The sequence below is a fragment of the Sinocyclocheilus grahami genome, unplaced genomic scaffold (assembly GCF_001515645.1).
Source record: "Sinocyclocheilus grahami isolate Dianchi unplaced genomic scaffold, SAMN03320097.WGS_v1.1 scaffold333.1, whole genome shotgun sequence".
NCBI classification, from domain to species: Eukaryota; Metazoa; Chordata; class Actinopteri; order Cypriniformes; family Cyprinidae; genus Sinocyclocheilus; species Sinocyclocheilus grahami.
Window position 1 is genome coordinate 170,710 of NW_015505512.1, and position 22,277 is coordinate 192,986.

General features: G+C 37.1%; 2 protein-coding genes across 2 annotated transcripts; both read left to right on the top strand.

Annotated features, from left to right (window-relative positions):
- The first annotated feature begins 788 nt into the window (after positions 1-788).
- On the top strand, positions 789-4,156 carry LOC107602707 (39S ribosomal protein L12, mitochondrial-like). Its single transcript, XM_016295274.1, has 4 exons — positions 789-1,013; positions 2,048-2,116; positions 3,320-3,457; positions 3,707-4,156. Exons 1-4 carry the CDS (start codon positions 804-806, stop codon positions 3,821-3,823), a joined length of 534 nt encoding a protein of 177 aa, XP_016150760.1. The 5' UTR covers positions 789-803; the 3' UTR covers positions 3,824-4,156.
- Positions 4,157-8,697: 4,541 nt separating this feature from the next.
- slc25a10a (solute carrier family 25 member 10a) lies at positions 8,698-17,404 on the top strand. The gene is made up of 9 exons (XM_016295253.1): positions 8,698-9,614; positions 11,941-12,060; positions 12,183-12,297; positions 12,862-12,910; positions 15,576-15,617; positions 15,695-15,738; positions 16,615-16,685; positions 16,816-16,908; positions 17,222-17,404. The coding sequence occupies exons 1-9, from the start codon at positions 9,525-9,527 to the stop codon at positions 17,402-17,404; spliced, it is 807 nt and encodes a 268-aa protein (XP_016150739.1). The 5' UTR covers positions 8,698-9,524.
- Positions 17,405-22,277: the final 4,873 nt, after the last annotated feature.

Genomic DNA, 22,277 nt, shown 5'->3' on the forward strand with positions numbered 1-22,277 from the left:
TTGTAATTTGCCTTTATTAGGATAGGACAGTATATTAGACAGGAAGCGAGGAGGGGGGGCGGGGTCAGGAAAGGTCCGCGAGCCAGGACTCAAACTTGGGACGCCCGAAGCGCCCATGAGGCTGTTGGCGCCGACAAATTAAGATATTTTTGATTAAATCCTAGAGCTTTCTGACCCTGCATAGACAGCAATGCAACTGACACGTTCAAGACCTAGAAATGTAGTAAGAACATCGTTAAAATAGTCCTTGTGACTGACATCAGGGGTTCAACCTTAATGTTGCAAAGCTAAGAAGAATTGTTGAATAAAGTCGTTATTTTTGTTTTCTTTATGCACACAAAAAGTATTCTCGTAGCGTCATAACATTACGGTTGAACCACTGATGTCTCGTGGACTATTTTACCGATGTCCTTGCTACCTTTCTGTGCCTGGGAACATTTCAGTTGTGTTGCTGTCTATGGGAGGGTCAGAGAGCTCTTAGATTTAATCAGAAATATCTTGATTTGTGTTCTGAAGATGAACGAAGGTCTTACGGGTTTGGAACAACATGAGGGTGAGTAATTAATGACAGAATTTTTGGGTGAACTATTCCTTTAATTGGTGAAAAATACAGTAAAAACAGCAATATTATTACTATTTAAATTAAGATTTTTTAGCATAATTACTCCAGTCTTCCAGTCAGCAGTCTACTCACATGATCCTTCAGAAATCATTCTAATATCCTGATTTGCTGCTCTTTTGCTAACAGAGAATAGATGCACTATATGGTATTTTTTGCTGCTTTATGTGCTCATTGTTGTCTGATGGACTCATTTCACAGACACAACCTACAGAGAACAGCACTGTGTGCCCTGCGAACACTCAAGACCAGCACTGTCAGTCCATCTGATGCCATTGCAACACCTCTGCTTGATGGGACGCCCAAGCAGTACTCTCCCAAAATCCAACAGCTGGTCAATGATATCGCCAACCTCACGCTCATAGAAGTGTCTGACCTCAATGAATTACTAAAGGTGCAGCACAAAACACCAGCCAAATAATGCTGTTTAATGCAAGACACAAAATACAAGAAGTGCACTTGTATTGCACTTCAAATCTTAAAGGAATAGTTCACCCAAAAATGAAAATTCTGTCATTAATTACTCACATTCATGTTGTTCTAAACCCGTAAGACCTTCGTTCATCTTCGGAACACAAATTAAGTTATTTTTGATGAATTCTGAGAGCTCTCTGACCCTCCCATAGACAGCAATGTAGTTACCACGATCAAGGCCCAGAAACATAGCAAGGAGATCGGTAAAATAATCCATGTGACATCAGGGGTTCAACCGTAATTTTACGAAGATATGAGAATACATTTTGAGTGCAAAAGAAAAAAGAAAAAAAAACTTTATTCAACAATTCTTCTCCTCCGCGTCACTCCTACGTCGTTTACAATTTGATTTGAACATAAACAGCATATCCGCGTGGCGCAGCTGACATAAAACAGCATACGCAATTAACGTTCAGTGGATATTCTCCAAAATGGCACCAGGGTGACGGGTAGAAGAATTGTTGAATAAAGTGTTTTTTTTTTATTATTATTTTTGCACTCAAAAAGTATCTTCGTAAAATTACGGTTTGTCTGATGTCACATGGATTATTTTACCGATCTATGTTTCTGGGCCTTGATCGTGGTAATTGCATTGCTGTCTATGGGAGGGTCAGAGAGCTCTCAGAATTCATCAAAAATATCTTAATTTGTGTTCCGAAGATATCACGGATTTGGAACGACATGAGGGTGAGTAATTAATGACAGAATTTTCATTTTTGGATGAACTATTCCTTTAAAAGTATGTTTTTTAAAATGAGAAACTTGCAGTTAATCTAATATTAATGAAATAAATAGCCACTTAAGTGTATAATCTTTTGTAAACTTGGTCAAATATAGTTCTTCACTTCAATTTGAAATTGTGAATATTCACTATATCGCCCAGCTCTAATAGTGTGTGATCATCTTTACTGAAAACACTGATATAAATTTTTTATTTTTTTTTGTCCCCGTCAGAAAACTCTGAACATTCAGGATGTTGGAATGATGCCCATGGGCTCAATAGCAGCTGCTCCTGCTGCTGAGGTAAAGCTTTATTAGTCATACAAGACTAGTATGTTGCACAATACATATTGTACTTTGTTGTTGTTTTTAGGAACTTGTGAGTAGGGCTGTGAAAATGGCTGAAAAAACGAAATTTGTATTTTGTACTTTAATATTATCAATATTCAAATTATATTCTAATTTAAAAGGCATAAGTTCAGTTAGGGTGAAGAAAAGCTTTTGGTTTCTCTCCTGAGGCCTACAAAATATTAGTAATGCACGTTTATTCAAAGCAATAAAATAAGACTATCTTTGAAAAAAGTGCATAATGTTTAAAATAATGTTTATAAACCATATATAATTAACAAAATTAGAAACAAAACAGCATCATGTATGTATAGTTTTATACAAAGGAATGAAAACCAATAAAGAGGTGAAGAGGGTTGGGGGGGGGGGGGGGGGGAACCGCCATCAAGTCTCGAGATGTTTTTTAAAAGTTGAACTTGCATTAATTTCACATGGCTTTCTAAACATGCGGCTTTATAAACACTCCTTTATAAACACTCCTTTGTGCGAGATGCGAGTGCAACGGTGATAGCTGTCCCTCTAGAAAACGCGATACATATGCGTTCCGTGTGATCGGCTTGGGTTCAGTTTTGACATAAACAACATTTTTTGTTTTTTCCACAATATTTAGAAAGTACAACATGGCAGCGCCGCATCTAGTGGCTTCAACTGGATAGGCTAAAAAAAAGCATTAAAATGCAATGACACTTACATCGTCATCGCATCTCGTGTGCAACTGATAAGGCTGCCTGATGCACACCTAAAATTTGAATGCAAGGTTTTTTTTTGCATTCGAAATGTGGATTTTTTTTAAATTCGACGAATATTCCAAAAAAGAAAAAATTTGACAGCCCTAACTACGAATTTATCAGTAACTAGAAACTAACATTTGGTCTCTAACCAGTGCTCCCCCTAGTGAATGACAGCTACATTTTCACACATTTTGGTGTCGTTTTATAAAATTGTTACCTGTTTGTAAATGATGTATGTATTATGTAATTGTAACAATTATTGCAGTTGTTGGTAAACTGTAAACTAAACTGGTTTTTACTGACCATTTGTTGAGAAAAGGGGAAAAAAAACTCAATTTTAAGAGCTTGAAAGATTTTGTATATTTTTGTGCAAATGTAATGGTTGTGTTTGTGAAGTTTTTGCTGTAATGGTTAACTGAATTTGCAGGCAGTAGAGGAGGAGTCGGCACCTGCACAGAAAGAGAAAACCCATTTTACAATCAAACTGACAGAATTCAAAGTGGCTGACAAAGTGAAACTGATTAAAGAAGTGAAGAATTGCATGGAGGGCCTGAATCTTGTACAGGTAAGATGTTTTTAAGTGTTATGAAGAACTTTTTTTTTTAAAAGGCTACAGTGGCATGAAGGCTAATCTAAATATATTTCAGTCTCTTATTAGCACATATCGGTCAGTTGCTGTCTATGTAGTTTGTTTCCAAAGTGTCAAAAGGCTGCAGACAGCAATGCAGCTCACTAGATTTTGTTACTCCTGAATGTGAGTTGCTGCTGATTTTAATTTCTAAAGGACTCCGATTATTTTTCCTCTCATTTACAGGCCAAGAAGCTTGTAGAGTCTCTACCTCAGGAGATCCGGGCGAATGCGTTTAAAGACGAAGCAGAAAAACTGAAAGCAGCACTAGAAGCAGCAGGAGGCACTGTGGTGCTGGAGTGAATGTCTGCGCTGGCCCTTCACTTGATCACTTGTTACCTGTCAGTCATCGTTTTGTTCTTTTTTACAAAAAAGGAATTTGAAGAAAACAAATAATGCCTTTAAAATGACCACTTGTTCCACAAGAGGTGGTCTGGGTGTTGAACTTACAGACTGAACTCTAATAGGCTGTGAGCCTGCAAACACACCACCCATCACTGACTCCTCCATCTGTCCTTTAGCTACACATGTGCTGTCCTGGGCAGGATGGATGGAGCTGGTCTGTCTCTGATACTGGGGATGTCCTGACAAAGGGATGTGATGCTATTGCTTGTGGTTAAATAAACATGTTATACCATACTGTGTATCTTAATTGTATCATCATGGCTTATAGAGCAATAATCAATGCATTATAAAAGGCAATTTTTGCCAGAAGTGAGTAACTGGTGTTCACTGCACAATGAATAATACTGTATCTGTAATACTGTATGCAGAACATCTTTTATTCAACGGAATAAAATACAGGACCACATGTGTGAACTATCCAGTTAAGCATGTAATAACGTGTCAAGCATTTTCTCTGTTTTGGTACTGGTGAACATCTGACCGTTTAAGCGGAGTTTAAATTCAGTATTTATTGTGCTGCCTGAAAAGGAGAAATCTGACTGACCTAAAATATTATGAAAAACATTATCTACATCGTAGATTCTTAGTGACAATTCTGTAATCTAATGACCGGAATATACACTACATATAGGCTACACTTTTTGCTTGTGGTTAAATAAACATGTTATACCATACTGTGTATCTTAATTGTATCATCATGGCTTATAGAGCAATAATCAATGCATTATAAAAGGCAATTTTTGCCAGAAGTGAGTAACTGGTGTTCACTGCACAATGAATAATACTGTATCTGTAATACTGTATGCAGAACATCTTTTATTCAACGGAATAAAATACAGGACCACATGTGTGAACTATCCAGTTAAGCATGTAATAACGTGTCAAGCATTTTCTCTGTTTTGGTACTGGTGAACATCTGACCGTTTAAGCTGAGTTTAAATTCAGTATTTATTGTGCTGCCTGAAAAGGAGAAATCTGACTGACCTAAAATATTATGAAAAACATTATCTACATCGTAGATACTTAGTGACAATTCTGTAATCTAATGACCGGAATATACACTACATATAGGCTACACTTCTTTTTTTTTGCCCCAATCTAGTTTGGAGAAGTCGATAAATAGTTGCAGAAAGTCAGAGCCAGGCTGCAAATTTGGTTGGAGTTGACCGATTTAGCAGTAAATTGCGTTTGGAACTATTTTCATTCACCAAATCGAGCAAAAACAGTCAACACTGACAATATATCCTTTCAATAAATTCAAATATTGAACTAAAATGTATGTTAACTACTCGTTTTAACTCTTGTGTAAAATGTCAAATTTGCAATCGTGGTTTTCAGGGAAAACGCCACTCTCTTGGCCATGTTGCTCAACATATGCTGTGTGTTATAAATATAAAAACTAAGTTACATTTGTATGTTTCTGTGTGCAGTTGTGTTCATTTGTTTTAATTTCTCCACAAGATTCTCTCACAGACAGGCTGTATGAGCCTCAACTGGCGCGATCTTGTTGCTGTTAATTATCAATTGCCATTTACCCCGAATGTAATAAAACCAGAATCATTCAAATGTCGGTGCTTCCCTAATTAGATGTTTTAATCAGACTAGTTGTCCGGTCGGACAAAGTAAAAATCTCTTCTTTCACTTGCCCCTTCAAAAAATCCACTTGTCCCAGACAAGCATTAATGTCAAGCAGGGCCGGACTGGGACGCAATTTCAGGCCGGGAAATCTCACACTCATCCAGGCCACACAGAAAAAAAGGGGCCAAAATTGTACCTTTTGGGGTACAACAGCTTGACACTGTAGCAGTACTCTTAAAAGGACATCTTTGTACCTTTTGTACCCCTAATATGAACCTATTAGTACCTTAGAGTAGTAATTTGTACCCTTAAAGTACTAATTTGTAGGCCTACCTATTAGGGGTAAAAAGGAACAAATATGTCCTTTTAAGAGTACTGCTACCATGTCAAGCTGTTGTACCCCAAAAGGTACAATTTTGGCCCCTTTTTTCTGTATATAGCTTATGCATCCACTACAATTTCTGAAACCACAGACAACCCTATTATTTGTATGGCCATCACATAAAAAGGTCTAAACGCTTAGTCTAAGGCCATTGAAAATAAGTAAAGGTTCTCTCTTTAACTGCACCAATTCACTTCCCTTTTCTTCATTTTCCCCAATATCTCTGTATCTCCCTTCTTTTTCTTACCTGTAACTTCTTCACCAGCAGGTCTACTGTTACGAACAGAACTGTCCACCTTGTTGAAAACATCCTCCTCATTTAAATTTGTTAGCACAGCATGCTATTTATCTTAAAATTACTTAAATACCCTAGATTTAACAAACCTACATTACATACAAATATACACTACCAGTCACGTTTTTGAACAGTACGATTTTTTAATGTTTTTAAAGAAGTCCCTTCTGCTCACCAAGCCTGCATTTATTTGATCCAAAGTGCAGCAAGAGCAGTAATATTGTGTAATATTTTTACTATTTAAAATAACTGCTTTCGATTGGAATATATTTTTTATATATCTTTAGAAATTATTACTTTTATTTAGCAAGGATGCTTTAAATTGATCAAAAGTGATGATAAAGACATTTTCAAAAAGTACATCATCTTTTCAGTCAAATTCTTAAAGTTAATTAGTCAATTAATATTATAAGTCATTTAGGCTGTTACCAAGCAAATTAAATCATTACTGACAAAATTCATCTTTGCAATGCAGAGGAAACACAGAAGCTGCATTAGAAGTGGCATTTAGATGCATTTACACACTGTTTAATGCAGGACATTAATGTTTTAACCTGCAGTTACAAATGCATTAATGCTGTTTTGATATTTTAAACATAAAATGTTGAAAACTGATATTTGATTTATTTTTTTTATGAAAAGATATTTTAAATGTGAAATTAAAACCGCCAGGAGGTGGCAGCAAGTCACTGTTAATAAGTGAGACATTGCTATTGAACCAAATCATTTAAACGGTTGATTCATTCAGGAACGAAACACCGTCATGTTGCTCAGAGATGCAAATTGGAATTATATTTGTTTGGCGAAATGGAGAAAAAGCAGTCAATTGTGTCTAAAGTAAGTGTATTACATTCTTGTTTATTGAACTGCTGTATAAAGTCTTCGTGCGATACTGATTAACTATATGAAATTATATAAATATATACATTTCTGCCCCCATATCTTGAATTTTGTGATCATTCTAAATGCATTTTAATAAACTGAATCACGCAGTGAAAGAACGCACACTGGTGTAGCCTACTAGACTTCCTATTGCCTTAGCTAACTTACAGCGGAGTCATGGATGTTAGCAAGACAAATTAACTATATTTAGCTTTCGTCTTTTGGATAATTAGCTGTAAATTCGAGGCACAGGTAGCTTAGTCTTTTGTTCATCACCACTCACCTCCACACCAAGACAAACACAACTGGAAAGGGAGGGAGGTCTTCACTTCTGTAGCTCTCTGTCTGTCTGTGACTGTGCATGTGCCGATCAATGTGTGCTACACTGCTGTGCTGCGTGAAGACACAGAGGGGAGAAAGTATCAACATTTCCCGACCCGACCTGATATTTTGATTTTCTATTTGTTTGACAGGGAAAGCTGTGCGCAAACAGAAAAACACACACGCACATATATACATATATTCATTAAAGAAAAAAAAAAAAGGCCAATTTCTCTCGAGGAAGAAAAAGGGCAGGTGCTCAAGCCCACTTTGATGTCTATGTGTGCACGTGCCTGAACCAATGTGCCTTAGCTAACTTACAGCGGAGTCATGGATGTTAGCAAGACAAATTAACTATATTTAGCTTTCGTCTTTTGGATAATTAGCTGTAAATTCGAGGCACAGGTAGCTTAGTCTTTTGTTCATCACCACTCACCTCCACACCAAGACAAACACAACTGGAAAGGGAGGGAGGTCTTCACTTCTGTAGCTCTCTGTCTGTCTGTGACTGTGCATGTGCCGATCAATGTGTGCTACACTGCTGTGCTGCGTGAAGACACAGAGGGGAGAAAGTATCAACATTTCCCGACCCGACCTGATATTTTGATTTTCTATTTGTTTGACAGGGAAAGCTGTGCGCAAACAGAAAAACACACACGCACATATATACATATATTCATTAAAAAAAAATAATAAATCCCCAGAAAAAAGGCCAATTTCTCTCGAGGAAGAAAAAGGGCAGGTGCTCAAGCCCACTTTGATGTCTATGTGTGCACATGCCTGAACCAATGTATGACCTAAAGCAGGGATCCTCAAATCTGGCCCACGAGATCCACTTTCCTGCAGAGTTGAGCTCTAACCCTAATCAAACACACCTGAGCATGCTAATCAATGTCTTCAGGATCATTAGAAAATCACAGGTAGCGGAGTTTGATCAGGGTTGGAGCTAAACTCTGCAGCGCATTGGACCTCCAGGGCAAGATTTGAGGAACCCTGACCTAAAGCAGGGGTAGGCAAGTTCGGTCCTAGAGAGCCGCAGTCCTGCAGAGTTCAGCTCCAACCCTAATCAAACACACCTGAACAAGCTAATCAATGTCTTCAGGATTACTAAGGCTATAGGCAGGTGAGTTTTGTTTTCAGGGTTGGAGCTGAACTCTATAGGACTGAACTTGCCTACCCCTGACCTAAAGAGACTGGAGAACAGGCATCATGGATGCAAGTTTGCTTCGGCATCTTGGAAATATATTTAGATTTATAAACAATTTTCTCTAAAGCTGCGAAAAGAGTTGTACAAATAACTGACTTGACTTGATGTGCCTTTTGCACACTTCAACAGCGGTCACAATCATGACTAGATGTTTGAAAAACAAACTGAATAGGTCTCAAAAATGACTAGAAGTCTAGAAGCAACCACAAGGTGGACTTTATTGACGCACCCTACAGAGGTCAAACATGTCTTGATTCTATTTATATGCGTCACGTAGGCCTACACACTTCTCACTGAAAGCCGGCTGGAGGATGAGGAGATCCTTGTGAAACTTTCTCAGCACAAAAGCGTTTTCACTGGTTTCAAGAACTGACAGGCTAGATAGGGCTCAATAATAATGCTTTGATTCATTCAAAAGCCATCATAAACTTGAAGAATAAAAGTACAAATAAAAAGGAATTTCAGGATGAACACAAACCGTGCTGTGTGAGTTATGCCAACTGCATGTCCCCTTAAAGCAACAATGTTTCCTTGGCACATGATACATTCTTCTGACAGATGCTCGGTCTTGTAAGGCCGCCTGTGTCCGAGTTGGCAGCATGAGGCGCTAATATACCGAGCGGCTCACTTCTCCTTAACCCACGCGTTTCCCCGCTGTAGGCCTATCTGTAAACCTTATTTCTACGCTTACAAATGAGTAACTCTCTGTACTAGCCTATCTGCGCGTTTGTAATCCCATGTATAGCGGATGAAAGGAACTATTTGACAGTGCTGGTCTTCCGGCTGCACTAAGTCAATCAACTGCAGTGTAGCTAGATCTAGGATTATCACTGGGACTTTTATCACAGCACCGAGCGGTTAATGTCGCGTGTGAGTCGCGTTATTCCACTTTATTCCTTCATCGTATCGTCACGGAATAAACCGAGGTTCAATCATGACAGAGACGCGCATGTCGCGCTGGTACTTCGGAGGAATTGCCTCGTGCGCGGCCGCCTGTTGCACTCATCCGCTGGACTTAATAAAGGTACGAGCTAGGAATCTACCGGCAATCTTAATGTATTAGCCTTTAAAGTGTGACAGCTATACAGTAAATGTGTTTTAGTAAAGTATATTATAGCACAGGATAGTATAGACTAGTAAAGTATAGCCAGCAGTGGTTTAAACTTTTTGACCCCCCACAATTTCCAGAACATTTGTATTGTGTAAAATGTATTTTCATTAAAAATACCCCCCCCTTTTTTTTTTTTACATGACTTTTCCAGGTCTAGAAATAACACTTTTAAAATGAGGCTACCTCATATATGCAGATTTTTCAAGGCAGTTGTTGATGGGTGAATATTTTATGTTTTATTGATTGTCATATTTTAAATAATTGAGTCATCTTCTGGCCCCCTTGTTGAGAGCCAGTGTAGTAGCAAATAGTATAGTATGGAGTATAGTATACTGTAAATGTAAACATATTTATTGAACAGGGCATCATAATTTTTCTAATTCTGTTTGGGTATAGTAAGGTACAGTATTGTACAGTGGGGTGATTCTATAATTGGAGATACATTTGGCATTGCAGAAAGTTAAGAAAAAATATTTTTTTTTCAGCATCTTATTGAAAACGTATTTAATTTGAATAATTCAGTGCTTGTCAAACACAAGTTACTTCCTTTTTTTTACTTTTAATGAAAAAACAGGTGTCTTTATGGTATTGTTTGTCAACTCTGTTACGGACAAATTAGTCAATGTGTAGAAATAACAATAAATCATAACAGGCAAAATTCATCTTGTTTTATTAGACAAACAGTCCTTACATTCCAACATTTGAAACTGAGATAATATTTCACCTATGCATACATAAAAAAAAATAAATAAATACCCACGTCTTCACAGAACCGTCCACTTGGAGCAAATATTTTTCATCTGAAAATGTATTATATACAATATCTATTTAAAAAAAGAAATGTGGTTGAAATATTATAAGTGTGCAAAAAATAAATCAATAATGTTTATTAGATTTTAAACAACAATTGTATTGTTTTTTTGTGAAAATAGTTCATAAACAGAGTTGACCCTTTAAGTAACAGCATTGTAAAGTAACAGAATTGACCGATGGACTGTCAATTCTGTTACAGCATTGTCAGCATTGTTACTCTACCTTGGTAACAGAGTTTGACGGTAACAGAATTGGCTTTTTTATTATCTTTTTTATTTTTTGCCAAAAACTCCACTTGCTAGCATAAATGCTAAGAGCACATGGCACTAATGAAATCATGATTGAAAGACTTTTAAATAACACAAAGTGTGATCAATGAAAAAAATCTGTTTTCCTTTTGATATTGTGGTAACAGATTTGACACTTTATAAAATAACCCTTGGTGTAAGAACTTTTTAGATTAAAATATTTTCTTAGAGATAGCACATCGACTTTTCAGTGCTTCAGATCTTAACAGTGAGGGACAGTGACATCATTTCCTGTATCTTACATAGTTGTGGGAGATAATTGCACTAATTTAAAGGCAAAAGTATGGTACGGTAACAGAGTTGACGCAAGATTTACGGACACATGTTTTTATAAGATTTTTTTTTTTTTTTTAAATAATGTTGTAGAATTAGGTAAATGAGTCTTTAGGGCTTTTATAAATAAAATGAATAAAATATTACCAAAAGAAAAGTACAATAAAATATTTTGATTACACAATGATACATGATGGGAAAAATGCACTGACTAATTTGGACAACAAGAAATCATGATTTTCAGCTATTTAAGAGACTTTTTGCTAAAAATATTATATTGTTATAGACTGTAACATCTTGTAATTCATAACAATGAGTAACACAGTATTAAAATAATAAAAAAAATAACCATTTGAAAATAGCAGAAAAAAAATAATGACACCAAATGTACCTGCAATTATAGAATCACTCAGTGGTTCTCAACCAGGGGGCTCAGCACACTTCCAAGGGGACTGCAGGATAACGTAAAATTATTTAATTATATTATATTGACAAATCTAACTGAGCTAAGAAAAAGGTTCTTTATAGTCATCCATGGTTCCATGCAGAACCTTTAATATCTGTGGAATCTTTTTTAGACTATTAAAATGTTCTTCACACTAAGAAAATAAAAAAGGTTATTTTAGGAACTGTTCACTGCAAGGTTCTTTGGGGAACCAAAAATGGTTATTCTATGGCATCGCTGCAAAACCCAAACATTTTTGAACCTTTAATTTGAGGAGTGTAGTATTGTATAGTAGTTCCAGTATACCTTAATACAGTAGAAACAGAAGTGTAGTATAGATAGTACAGTAGTCTAATATAGTCTATACTGGTTTTGCCTTAGTTATTTCCTCCACCTTCAGGTTCATCTGCAAACCCAGCAGGAGGTGAAGATGAGGATGACTGGCATGGCTATGCAGGTGGTGCGCAGTGATGGGGTGCTAGCGCTCTACAATGGGCTCAGTGCTTCACTCTGCAGGCAGGTTAGTGCCTCTGCAGAGGATTTGGCTTATTTATGCTTTTGTGCTCACTTTAAGGTTTTACAACAAGGCGTCCTAAATGGTAAAGATTCTTTTGACGTGTGGTGCCATGTTCACTCTTCTAGATGACTTACTCAATGACCCGCTTTGCCATTTATGAAACTGTGAGAGACAAGATATCTAGTCAAAACCAGGGGCCCATGCCCTTCTACCAGAAGATCTTGCTGGCTGCTTTTGGAGGTAAAAACATAATCCTGTAACTCTGTTAATTTGCCTGAAGCATATAATGAAGATGGATCTCTCTGTTTGGCATCTTTTAAAACAGTGATTGTCAAACGTTTTGACTCCAGACTCCCACTGTCCACAATTTTATAATATAGTTTTAATAGCAGAATATTCTTCAGGTATCTCACGCTATCATTTACATGATTTTTCCAAATTTGTGATTTACAGAATAAGGATTTTTAAACAAAATATATTTTTACTCACAATTTCACAGTTTATTTAATCAAATATTTTAGAGCTTGAGATAGCTAGAAAAAAAATCTTTATAAAAAATAATTTTAAGTAATATTAAGGCCCCCTTGGAAGTTTGCTGAGGTCCCCTTGTTGAGAACCACTGTTTTAAAAGGACAGTTCACCCTAAAATTAAAAATCTGTCATAATTTACTCAAACACGTAATTTTTATCTTGTGTTATAATTTCTTTCTATAAAACACAAAATGAGATGACAATGATGGCTCTGTTTTCATGCAACAAAACAGAAGAAAGAAAAACCTGTTCCTTTAATTTCTTAATCTGTAGGTCTTACTGGTGGGTTTATTGGGACACCAGCAGACATGGTTAATGTCAGGTGAGTGACACTGATTTACACAAGGGAGTCTCATAAAACAGAGATGTGAGTGTTTTTATAGTGAAGCAACTGTAGATCTGTTTAGGTAATATTTTTATGTAAATAAAAAACTGCTATGTGTCATGTCTTGTTTCAGTTCAGTTTCATCCCCCACTCTCATAAATAAAGGTACACAAGTTGTCACTGGTGCAGTATCTTTCCACAAGGTACACTTTTGTACTTTTTAATATGTTACTTTTAAGGTACTAATATGGACCCTTTAGGTACAAAGTTGTATCTTTTGAAAAGGTACCACACCAGTGACAGCATTTGTACCTTTATTTCTGAGTGCCTGTGTTTAGTGTTGGTTTCATTTGTTCATATGGTTTTTGATTTGTTAATTGATTAGTCCCACCTGTTCCTTGTTTTCTGCCTTATTTAGCCTATGTATAAATTCCTGTTTGGTTCGGCTCTTGGCACTGTTCTCATCAATATAATGTTGGCTTTTCTCCTCAGTTTATCTTGTGCTCCTAAGTTCCAGAGTGAATATTGTTTTTGTTTGTTAAATTTACTGCTTTGCAAATAGATCTATGCTTCAAATGTCAAGAGCAGACCCTTAAAATGGATCTAATACTAGGGCTGCTCGATTATGGCTAAAATCAAAATCATGATTATTTTGGTCAATATTGTACTCATGATTATTTAACACGATTATGAGGGGGCCATATGACCAAAACTTTATATGAGTGATTTATTTAAAGATAGTGATACATATATATATATAATATTATATATAACAAATATATATTTCCTGTAAATAAGGTTGCTATGACATCTACATTGTAGAGACCAGCGGAATTTCAAATAAACAAAAACAAAAAGTCCTCAAAATTATTGAAAATAATTAAACTGTCAGTAATAAAAAGCAAGGGTGAAATACAATAGAATACAAAGATACAAATGAAACAAACTGTGCATTAATGTTTTTTTTATACAAGTCTCAAGCAGTTTACAGCCTACTACATAAATGAATAATCAAATGTAAAATAAAACAGCATAGTCTTCACTGTAAGAATGAAACTTATTTGTTTATTATTAAAGCTACAAAAGTCCTTCACTCAAGAGCAGTGTGTGATTTTGAATTCGTCTTTTGTTGTTTGATTAATATGAAGCAAACAGTCGCAGCAGGAAAATAGCCTGCTCTCACTTTAAGAGCCGCACGTATCCAATTTACCGTTATATGCGTATTTTCATTCTCAACTCTTTACGTTCATTTATTACATGACCGACAAAGGCATACATGAATAATCACCAAGCGCCGCATTTTGACACATTTTGGAGCCCAATAAGCGTTGGAGTGTTTTATCTCGATTATTGTATTTTCATAATCGTTGGAGGCCGAAATCAAAACTGTTTTTTCGATTAATTGCACAGCCCTATCTAATAGCGGTACGAATCCTCCTCCTCATCCAGGAGATTGGTCCCTCAAGGATTTTACATGTGAGTTTTAAGACCTGGCTTACATGGTACATTACCCAGACAAATCCCTCTGAATATTTTTCCATGCTGGACTAAATACACAGACAAGATCTCATCTTCCTGGGGATGGTCCTCAAGGGGCACTTTCTGTAAGGTGCTCCAGCACAATGGATCCCCCTTCACAGTAGGTGAGGTGGAGCAGAATCTCACCCTCTTTGTGTCCGCACCAGCCCTGGATTTCCTTCCTGAGCCCTCCCAGCCCCTCATCACACCAGTCACGGGCCCCGAGCCAAAGCATATGCCAACCATGGACCCCAAGCCACGGCTTTAGCCTGCAACAGACCCCCAATCCAAGGAGCTGTCAGTCCCACCACCCTGTCCAACCTTGAGCCAGCGCCAGTTGCCCAGTCCGTTCTAGAGCCAACTCTTATTGATATGAGTGTCCTGGAAGTAATCCCCACTCTTAAGCCCACCCCAAAACCCATCCTCCTTCACTCCTCCCATCCAGTGCCCTAGCCCTGCCTTTAGATATTCTGCCAGAATCCTTCTCAGCCCTGCAGCTTTACTGGTGCAACCTCGGTCTCATGGCAACCCAGGTCCACCAAACCTGCGACGTTCAACCCTCTGGTTTCACCTTGGCCCTCTGAGGCCATGATTCCGCTTCGGGCCTTGGCTTCACAATGGTTTGTCATCCCTCTGATTCCACCAGGCTTCTCATCTCTCAGTCTCCAACTTGGTCTGTTGCCTTACCTTGCTTCACTGGGGCTTATCCCCCTGGCTCCACCTTGGTCCTCCAAGCCTGTGACGGCGCCCTGGTCCACCATTCACTGGCTCCACTTAGGTTTTCACCTCCTCTGGCTCCTCCATGGTCAGTTGTCCAGCCATCTCCTCCTTGGATCTCCATCCCTATGGCACTACCATGGTCATCTCCTCCACTGGTTCCACCATGGTCTCTTCACCTGCTGCCTCCTCCATTGGGGGTCTCCAGCCCCGATGTGGTCTTTTCCTCTGCCATGGTCATTTCCTCCGTTGGTTTGCTTTGCTCCTCTGTTTATCCTGTGCTCCTGAGTTGCAGAGTGTTTTGATTTTGTTTTTCATTTTATAAATTTACTTCACAATAAGATCCATGCTCTCCTTGCCCTACACAAGGAGATTTTGAGACACAAGTAATTTTGTGCCTTTTCCTCTACCCTGTGTTTTATAACAGAATGCAGAATGATGTGAAGTTGCCACCTGAATTAAGAAGAAAGTGAGTCTCAAAAAATATGAAGTACACACCAAACTAAAACAAAATAATCTGTCATGACAACATATGGTGTTTTGCAGCTATGCACATGCTCTTGATGGATTGTCACGTGTTTGGAAAGAAGGTGAGAATAAGAAAATCAGTTTACAAAAAAATGAGACACATTTTGGCTTAGTACTATAAGAAATCAGATGAACTGCCTGAAAAGATACTGTCACAGAATACAGTATAGAATGAATTGCAGCATTGTTTTGTTGCTGAAGAGGTATGCATGCCAATTTCTGCACTTAAAGTCACAGATTAAAACCTTCCCACAGCAATCTAGAAATGTGTAATGACAGAATGTGGGCCTGTGCTACTTACTCATCCATCAGGAAAGAGAGAACAGACAAGGGTTGGGGTTATTTGAATTATTCATAGAGCTCTGTTTGTAAGAGCTCCTGCCTTTAAGGAACACTCCACTATTTTTGAAAAAATTTCCAACTCCCCTAGAGTTACACAGTTGAGTTTTACCATTTTCGAATCTATTCAGCTGATCTCTGGGTCTGGCGGTAGCACTTTTAGCTGTAGCTTAGCATAGATCATTGAATCTGATTAGACCGTAAGGATCTCACTCAAAAATGACCAAAGAGTTTCTATATTTTTCCTATTTAAAACTTGACACTTCTGTAGTTACATTGTGTACTAAGACCGACGGAAAATTAAAAGTTGTGATTTTCTAGGCCAATATGGCTAGGAACTATACTCTCATTCCGGCGTAATAATCAAGGAACTTTGCTGAAGAAACTCTTTGGTCATTTTTGAGTGAGATCCTTACGGTCTAATCAGATTCAATGATCTATGCTAAGCTACAGCTAAAAGTGATACCGCCAGACCCGGAGATTGGCTGAATGGATTCGAAAATGGTAAAACTCACCTGTTTAACTCTAGGGGAGTTGGAAAATGAGCCAATTTTCAAAAATAGTGGAGTGTTCCTTTAAGACATATTTTTTTCTCACAGAGGGAATAAGGAAGCTGTTCTCTGGAGCGTCAATGGCAGCTGGTAGAGGGGCCATGGTCACTGTTGGGCAGGTAAAGGAAAAACTGTTTAGTTTTTATAGCCACACTTGCAGACAATCATAGAATAGGCTGTGAGTGGTCTGTCATTTTGCCATGACCTGGATAGTCTCAGTTCCTCACTAGTCTTCTGTGGTTCTTCTAGCTCTCCTGTTATGACCAGGCCAAGCAGCTGGTTCTGGGAACTGGTTTGATGACTGATAACATTTTCACTCACTTTGTTGCTAGCTTTATTGCGGTAAGTTGCCCTCCTCCTCAGGAATGCATTATAAACTAACCTTTACTTCTTTAAAGGTTACATTTTTATTTTTTTATTTTTCCCTAAGGTCCACTTATAATGTTGGTCAAGTAGTAATGTAGTAGTTTGATTTAATTTGCATGACCATTTACACCTTCTCTCTCACTAAACAAGCAGTTTTTGCTACTGTGACTTTAAGACCATTCCTTTTTTTTGGCATGTCTTTTTAAAAATTAAAAAAAAGTTTTGTTGATGATTCTACTTAGTAGTTCACCTTAGCTCACTTAGTAACATTTTAATGTTTTCTTCACAGGGAGGTTGTGCTACTGTTCTCTGTCAGCCTATGGATGTGGTGAAAACCAGACTGATGAATTCAAAGGGGGAATACAGGGTACGATTCTGCTTGAATTTTCAATTTTGTAATTTTCTTTTTTTTATTATTTATCTTACATCTACATTGCATCTTGAATTTCTGAATTACTGTTCAAAAGTTTGATTTCTTAGATTTTTTTTTTATATTGTGTCTTTATTCAGCAAGAACAGATTTGATCAAAAATGACAGTAGAGACATTAATCAGGTTACAAAATATTAATGTAATTTAGAAAATACTTTTCTGTTGAAAATTATATTCATCAAAGTATCCTGAAAAATGCATGTTTCTACAAATATATGAAGCAGCACAACTGTTGTCATTTATAATAATAAGGAATTTTTCTTCAGCAGCAAATCAGTATATTAGAATGATTTCTAAGATATCTAATTAGCATTCAGGATCTAGATTAGCATTTTGGCATTTTTGATTTCATCATCCTGAAGCCAATGGTTTTTGTGAATGGGTTTTTAGTTAAACTTCTGAAATAAGGTCTGTGGTTAACACAAGTTTAAGACATTTTCATGTTTTATTCTACAACATAAAACATGTTAACAAAATCCCATAGCCTGTTTCATAAAACAGTATTTGGGCTTCAAATTTTATAAAAGTTGTATTCATTTGTGAAGATTTTCATGAAGTACATGACTTATTTTTTTTTTTTACATGATTTTCATGATGACAAAATTTGTAAGAATCATAAATGTTTTCTGGCCACATTTCCTGATATAATCCAAAAACCAATAAAAAAAAAAAGTTTCATAAAACAGTACTTCAACATGAAAGAATTACTCTGAAAAGACCAAGACATCAGTGCTTTGCACAATATTATCTCATTGAAGAGAAACAATTGAAAAATATTTGATGCTATAAGGGCCATAAAAATACAATCACGACTGGCCTCTTTGCAAACAGCAGTGAATTAACACTCACTACTTCACTGACTGTAAAACAGGTGCTCATATATGTGGTGACATGACCCCAAGAGCCCTGTTGATGTGTTTATTTGCATTTTCCATTCCCAGATCTTTGCCAAAGTAAGGGAATTCTATCGCTTCCCTTTAGAGTGACATCTGTGGGATCAACATTTGAGACAATTGTGTGGAGCGCTGAGATGTACAATGAGAGAGATGCTGTGAAAAACAGGGTAATCTCCATTCCAATCTGCATGGATTTTTTCCATCCATTTTTTTCCTGCAAAAAAGCCTTACATAACTTGGCTGAAAGACAACATATGTATGTCACAGATGTCACTGTAATCTCAGTGTGTATGATCAGTTTATTACTAGAAGCCCAAAGCTTTTGAAGTCTACAAACACAATCTCTCACAAATGGGCCTCATTTCTGCTAAGCTAATTATATTTGCTGTATTTGCTACCTACTATACCACTAAACCTAACCTCCCTGCAAGAGTGCAGTAAGATCAGGGTTGCCAGGTTTTCAAAACAAAACCCGCCCAATTGCTACTTAAAGGGGGTCATATGATGCTATTTAAATTTTTCCTTTCTCTTTGGAGTATTACAAGCACTTGGTGCATAAAGTAGATCTGTAAAGTTGCAAAGACTAAAGTCTCAAATCCAAAGAGATATTCTTTATAAAAGTTAAGAGTCAACCACGCCTACCTAAAACAGCTCATTCTAACACGCCCCCACATGTCTACGTCACGATGTGGGAAGATTTGCATAACGCCGCCCAAATGTTCACGCAAAGAAAGAAGGCATAACTTTTATTCTCGCTGTAGTATTGTTGTTGCCGCCGCCATGTCGTGAAGACGCTGTGTTTCGTTGTGAAAGCGAAACTACTTTGTTTGGTCTTCCAAAAGAGGACGATATCTGCTTCATCATGCCTGGAGCTGATCTGTGCTGGTCGCTGAGGAAATACATCAACTTTGTGCTGTGGATCGCCGGATCGGCTTTTACCGTGGACGAAGTGGAGTCCAGCCCGGGGTCGTCACATGTGGTTGCCACAAGCCCTCCACAAACCCGCCGCTCACTCTAGCCCGCCCTGTGTGAAGCTGTGTTTCGTTGTGAAAGGAATTTAAAATAATAGTAGGCCTATTAGTATTGTAACTTGCAGCAAATGAATAAAATATGTAATATTTTATTAGTGTTTTATGTTCACTTTATCTGCTTTTGTTTCTGTATTATTATTATTATTATTTAATCATACTAATAATTATTATTTTAATATCTAACTGTAATTTCATTATTATATATTTGATAATAATTATAATTATAGATTTATTTACCTAATGTAATGTGACCATTAATTAATTAACCAATTAAAAACCAATAATTAGAGAACTGTGAATATGTTCTTAAATTATTGAATTATCAAAATAAAATCTCAGCGGATGCTAGAAGTTATTTCACATGTACAGGGTTTGCAAACCCCTGATTTCCAGCATTTTCAGTGAGAGAAAGAATCATACTCATGAAAGAATCATTCTCTTTTGAGTCTAAGCTGTTTAATGAATCAATTTAAAAGGTTACAGATCATTTACAAATGTTGAATGATTAATTCCTGAATCATGATTATAGTGTTTTCGAGTTAAACTCACTCAAAAATCTTGTTCCTTAGCCTTCACTTTATCCTTTTTTGAAGCAGAAAGCTCCTGTTAATTGTAATTGCACTGAAAATTGGTTGACCCTCTAACTCTAGCACTCTCTATCCTAATTATATTCTTTAAAAAACTTGCCCCTTTTAGACTTGCACTCTATTTATTTACTAACTGCTTGTTTTCTTAAAAAAAAACTAACACTAGCTTCTCTAATCTTTTTGTATTCTATCTATTTGCTTTCTTTTAATTTATTATACAATTAACAAAAGTAAAAAAGGCCTCTAACACCAGCTTGCTCTATCTGTTTTCTTTTTATTTATTATATAATAAAAAAAAATAGTTGCTACGTGTACTGCGTTAAGCTAACTGAGACTTGTTATAGCACTTGCGTATCATTGCTCTTTTGTTGATTTTGATTGCTTTCATTGTCCTCATTTGTAAGTCGCTTTGGATAAAAGCGTCTGCTAAATGACTAAATGTAAATGAAAAACGAACATGGATATTAATCAAAATTTCTCCTGTTGTGTTCCATGGAACAGAAGTTATACAGGGTTGAAATTTTTCAACTCCTTTAAGCTGATGTCACCAGAAAGATAGCACAACCTGACCCCCACACACACACTCAACACAAACAAACATCCAGCTAGAACTGCTCATTTTCTTGATCAATCTATTTATAATTATGAAGAAACATAATTAACTCCCATATTTAGAAATCTCTGTTACTCTCAAGACTTCCTTCAGTAAACAGCATTTATCTTATCTGTCTTGCTTGCAGCTTTAAGCTTAAATTCTTGCAAAACTACAAAAGCAGTCCTTGTCACAGTCATAAGTACATAGTATTGACAGATCTGGTCACCAGCATATGTGTTCTGGATGCTGGCTTTTCTAACAAGATTTTTAACCAGCAAAATGTCCTGCCAACCATCTAAATTAAATACATTGTTCTGGTCTTGCAGGGTCAGTCGACTTAATTTAAGTATCAACTTTGGATTTTCCTCCTTATAAAACTCCCTTGGACAAATAAAATGTATACAAATTAGATAATAGTTAGCATATAGTAGGTGTGTGGAGCTGTAAATTGAATATGGCAAGTAGGTGAAATATGGCTCAGGCGAAATAACAGTTCTTAGTGCCTCTGGCTCCTGTGTCTGCCTGTGTTCCAGAGGAACTCTGGCAACACTTCACAGCTCTGCTGAAAGATGACTCTACAGCAGACATGGAAAACTGTTTGAGTCAGAGGAGCGAATAGAGGCCTGGATGTTGCTCTGCACGCATTTCTGCTTTGTCCCTGTCTGTCACTGACCCATTTCAGCTGGCCAAATGACCCTTACACCCCATCTGGTAAAGCTGCCAGAGGAAACATGAAAAGCCTGTTAGCTGTTAGGTCACTGGTGATAAGCACTCCTGTGAATTACCGTTGATTGGCCCGTTTAAGAGGGACAGTGTACTGTGCGATCCAAAAGTCAGACACCACTTTGGAAAAAAAACGATGCTCTATTTGTTAAACCTAGAAATAAATAGAACATTTTAGGATAGTGAGAAATGTTGTGCTACTGACCACTTATTTGAAAAGACGGTCTGATGTTTTTGCTTCCATTGGCGCTCAAGATGCTTACTGGATCTTCTCAAATCATTCTGAAGAACATAATTTGTGAAGAAATCATCTGAAGACCATCATGTTCTGAAGAACGTCATTTTGAGGAGTTTATTCATGCTGCTTGAGTGTTGCTTTCGTTCATGCAAATGAGAGACACCAAATACTAAGGCATTCTGACATTTTAACACAATTTTTAACGTCAGATGTTATGCTTCCGATATAATTAGTAATGAAAAAAAAATCCACCCAGCAATATTACAATGCAAACACAGCAATGTAGATCTCTCTCTCTCTCTCTCTCTCACACACACATACACACACACACACACACGCATACACCCTCACACACACACACACACACACTGCAGTTTTCAAGTGATAAAAAGAATACCTTAAAATTGGTGCGTTTCGATGTATATTCGTCTTCTTAGAAGTCCAAACAAAGCATTTCTTACATGAAAAAATGCTTACCATTCTTTGAAAAATAGATGGAAACTTTATGGATGATCAAGCAGAAATACTCTGCACATCAACTGAATTCAGTGACTTGTACGCCTCCAAAGAAATATGGCTTTGCACGCTGCTACATCAGTCTTTGTAAGTCTAATCCTCAAGTGTCAATGGAAATCAGTAAGTACAGAAATGGTGCTATCAGCATGCGCTCAAGCTTGCATGAAGTCCAAGTGGCAGACACCCAGAACACGCTAGCATTGTTGTGGTGAGGTTTGCGTGAAAAAGCACCGCTTGCGTTTTGGGAAAATGTAAAAGTCTTGTTTTGTCTCCCTTTTGGCCGATGTATTTTTAAAATCGAGGAGTAAACATTGACTGAGGTAGCTAA

Excerpts from the sequence above, each read along its gene's own strand:
- LOC107602707 (XM_016295274.1), top strand. The coding sequence starts at position 804 with ATGGACTCATTTCACAGACACAACCTACAGAGAACAGCACTGTGTGCC. Across the intron at positions 1,014-2,047 it reads ACCTCAATGAATTACTAAAG|AAAACTCTGAACATTCAGGA; the intron begins GTGCAGCACAAA and ends TGTCCCCGTCAG. Across the intron at positions 2,117-3,319 it reads CAGCTGCTCCTGCTGCTGAG|GCAGTAGAGGAGGAGTCGGC; the intron begins GTAAAGCTTTAT and ends CTGAATTTGCAG.
- slc25a10a (XM_016295253.1), top strand. The coding sequence starts at position 9,525 with ATGACAGAGACGCGCATGTCGCGCTGGTACTTCGGAGGAATTGCCTCG. Across the intron at positions 12,911-15,575 it reads GCAGACATGGTTAATGTCAG|AATGCAGAATGATGTGAAGT; the intron begins GTGAGTGACACT and ends GTTTTATAACAG. Across the intron at positions 16,909-17,221 it reads TTGTTGCTAGCTTTATTGCG|GGAGGTTGTGCTACTGTTCT; the intron begins GTAAGTTGCCCT and ends TTTTCTTCACAG.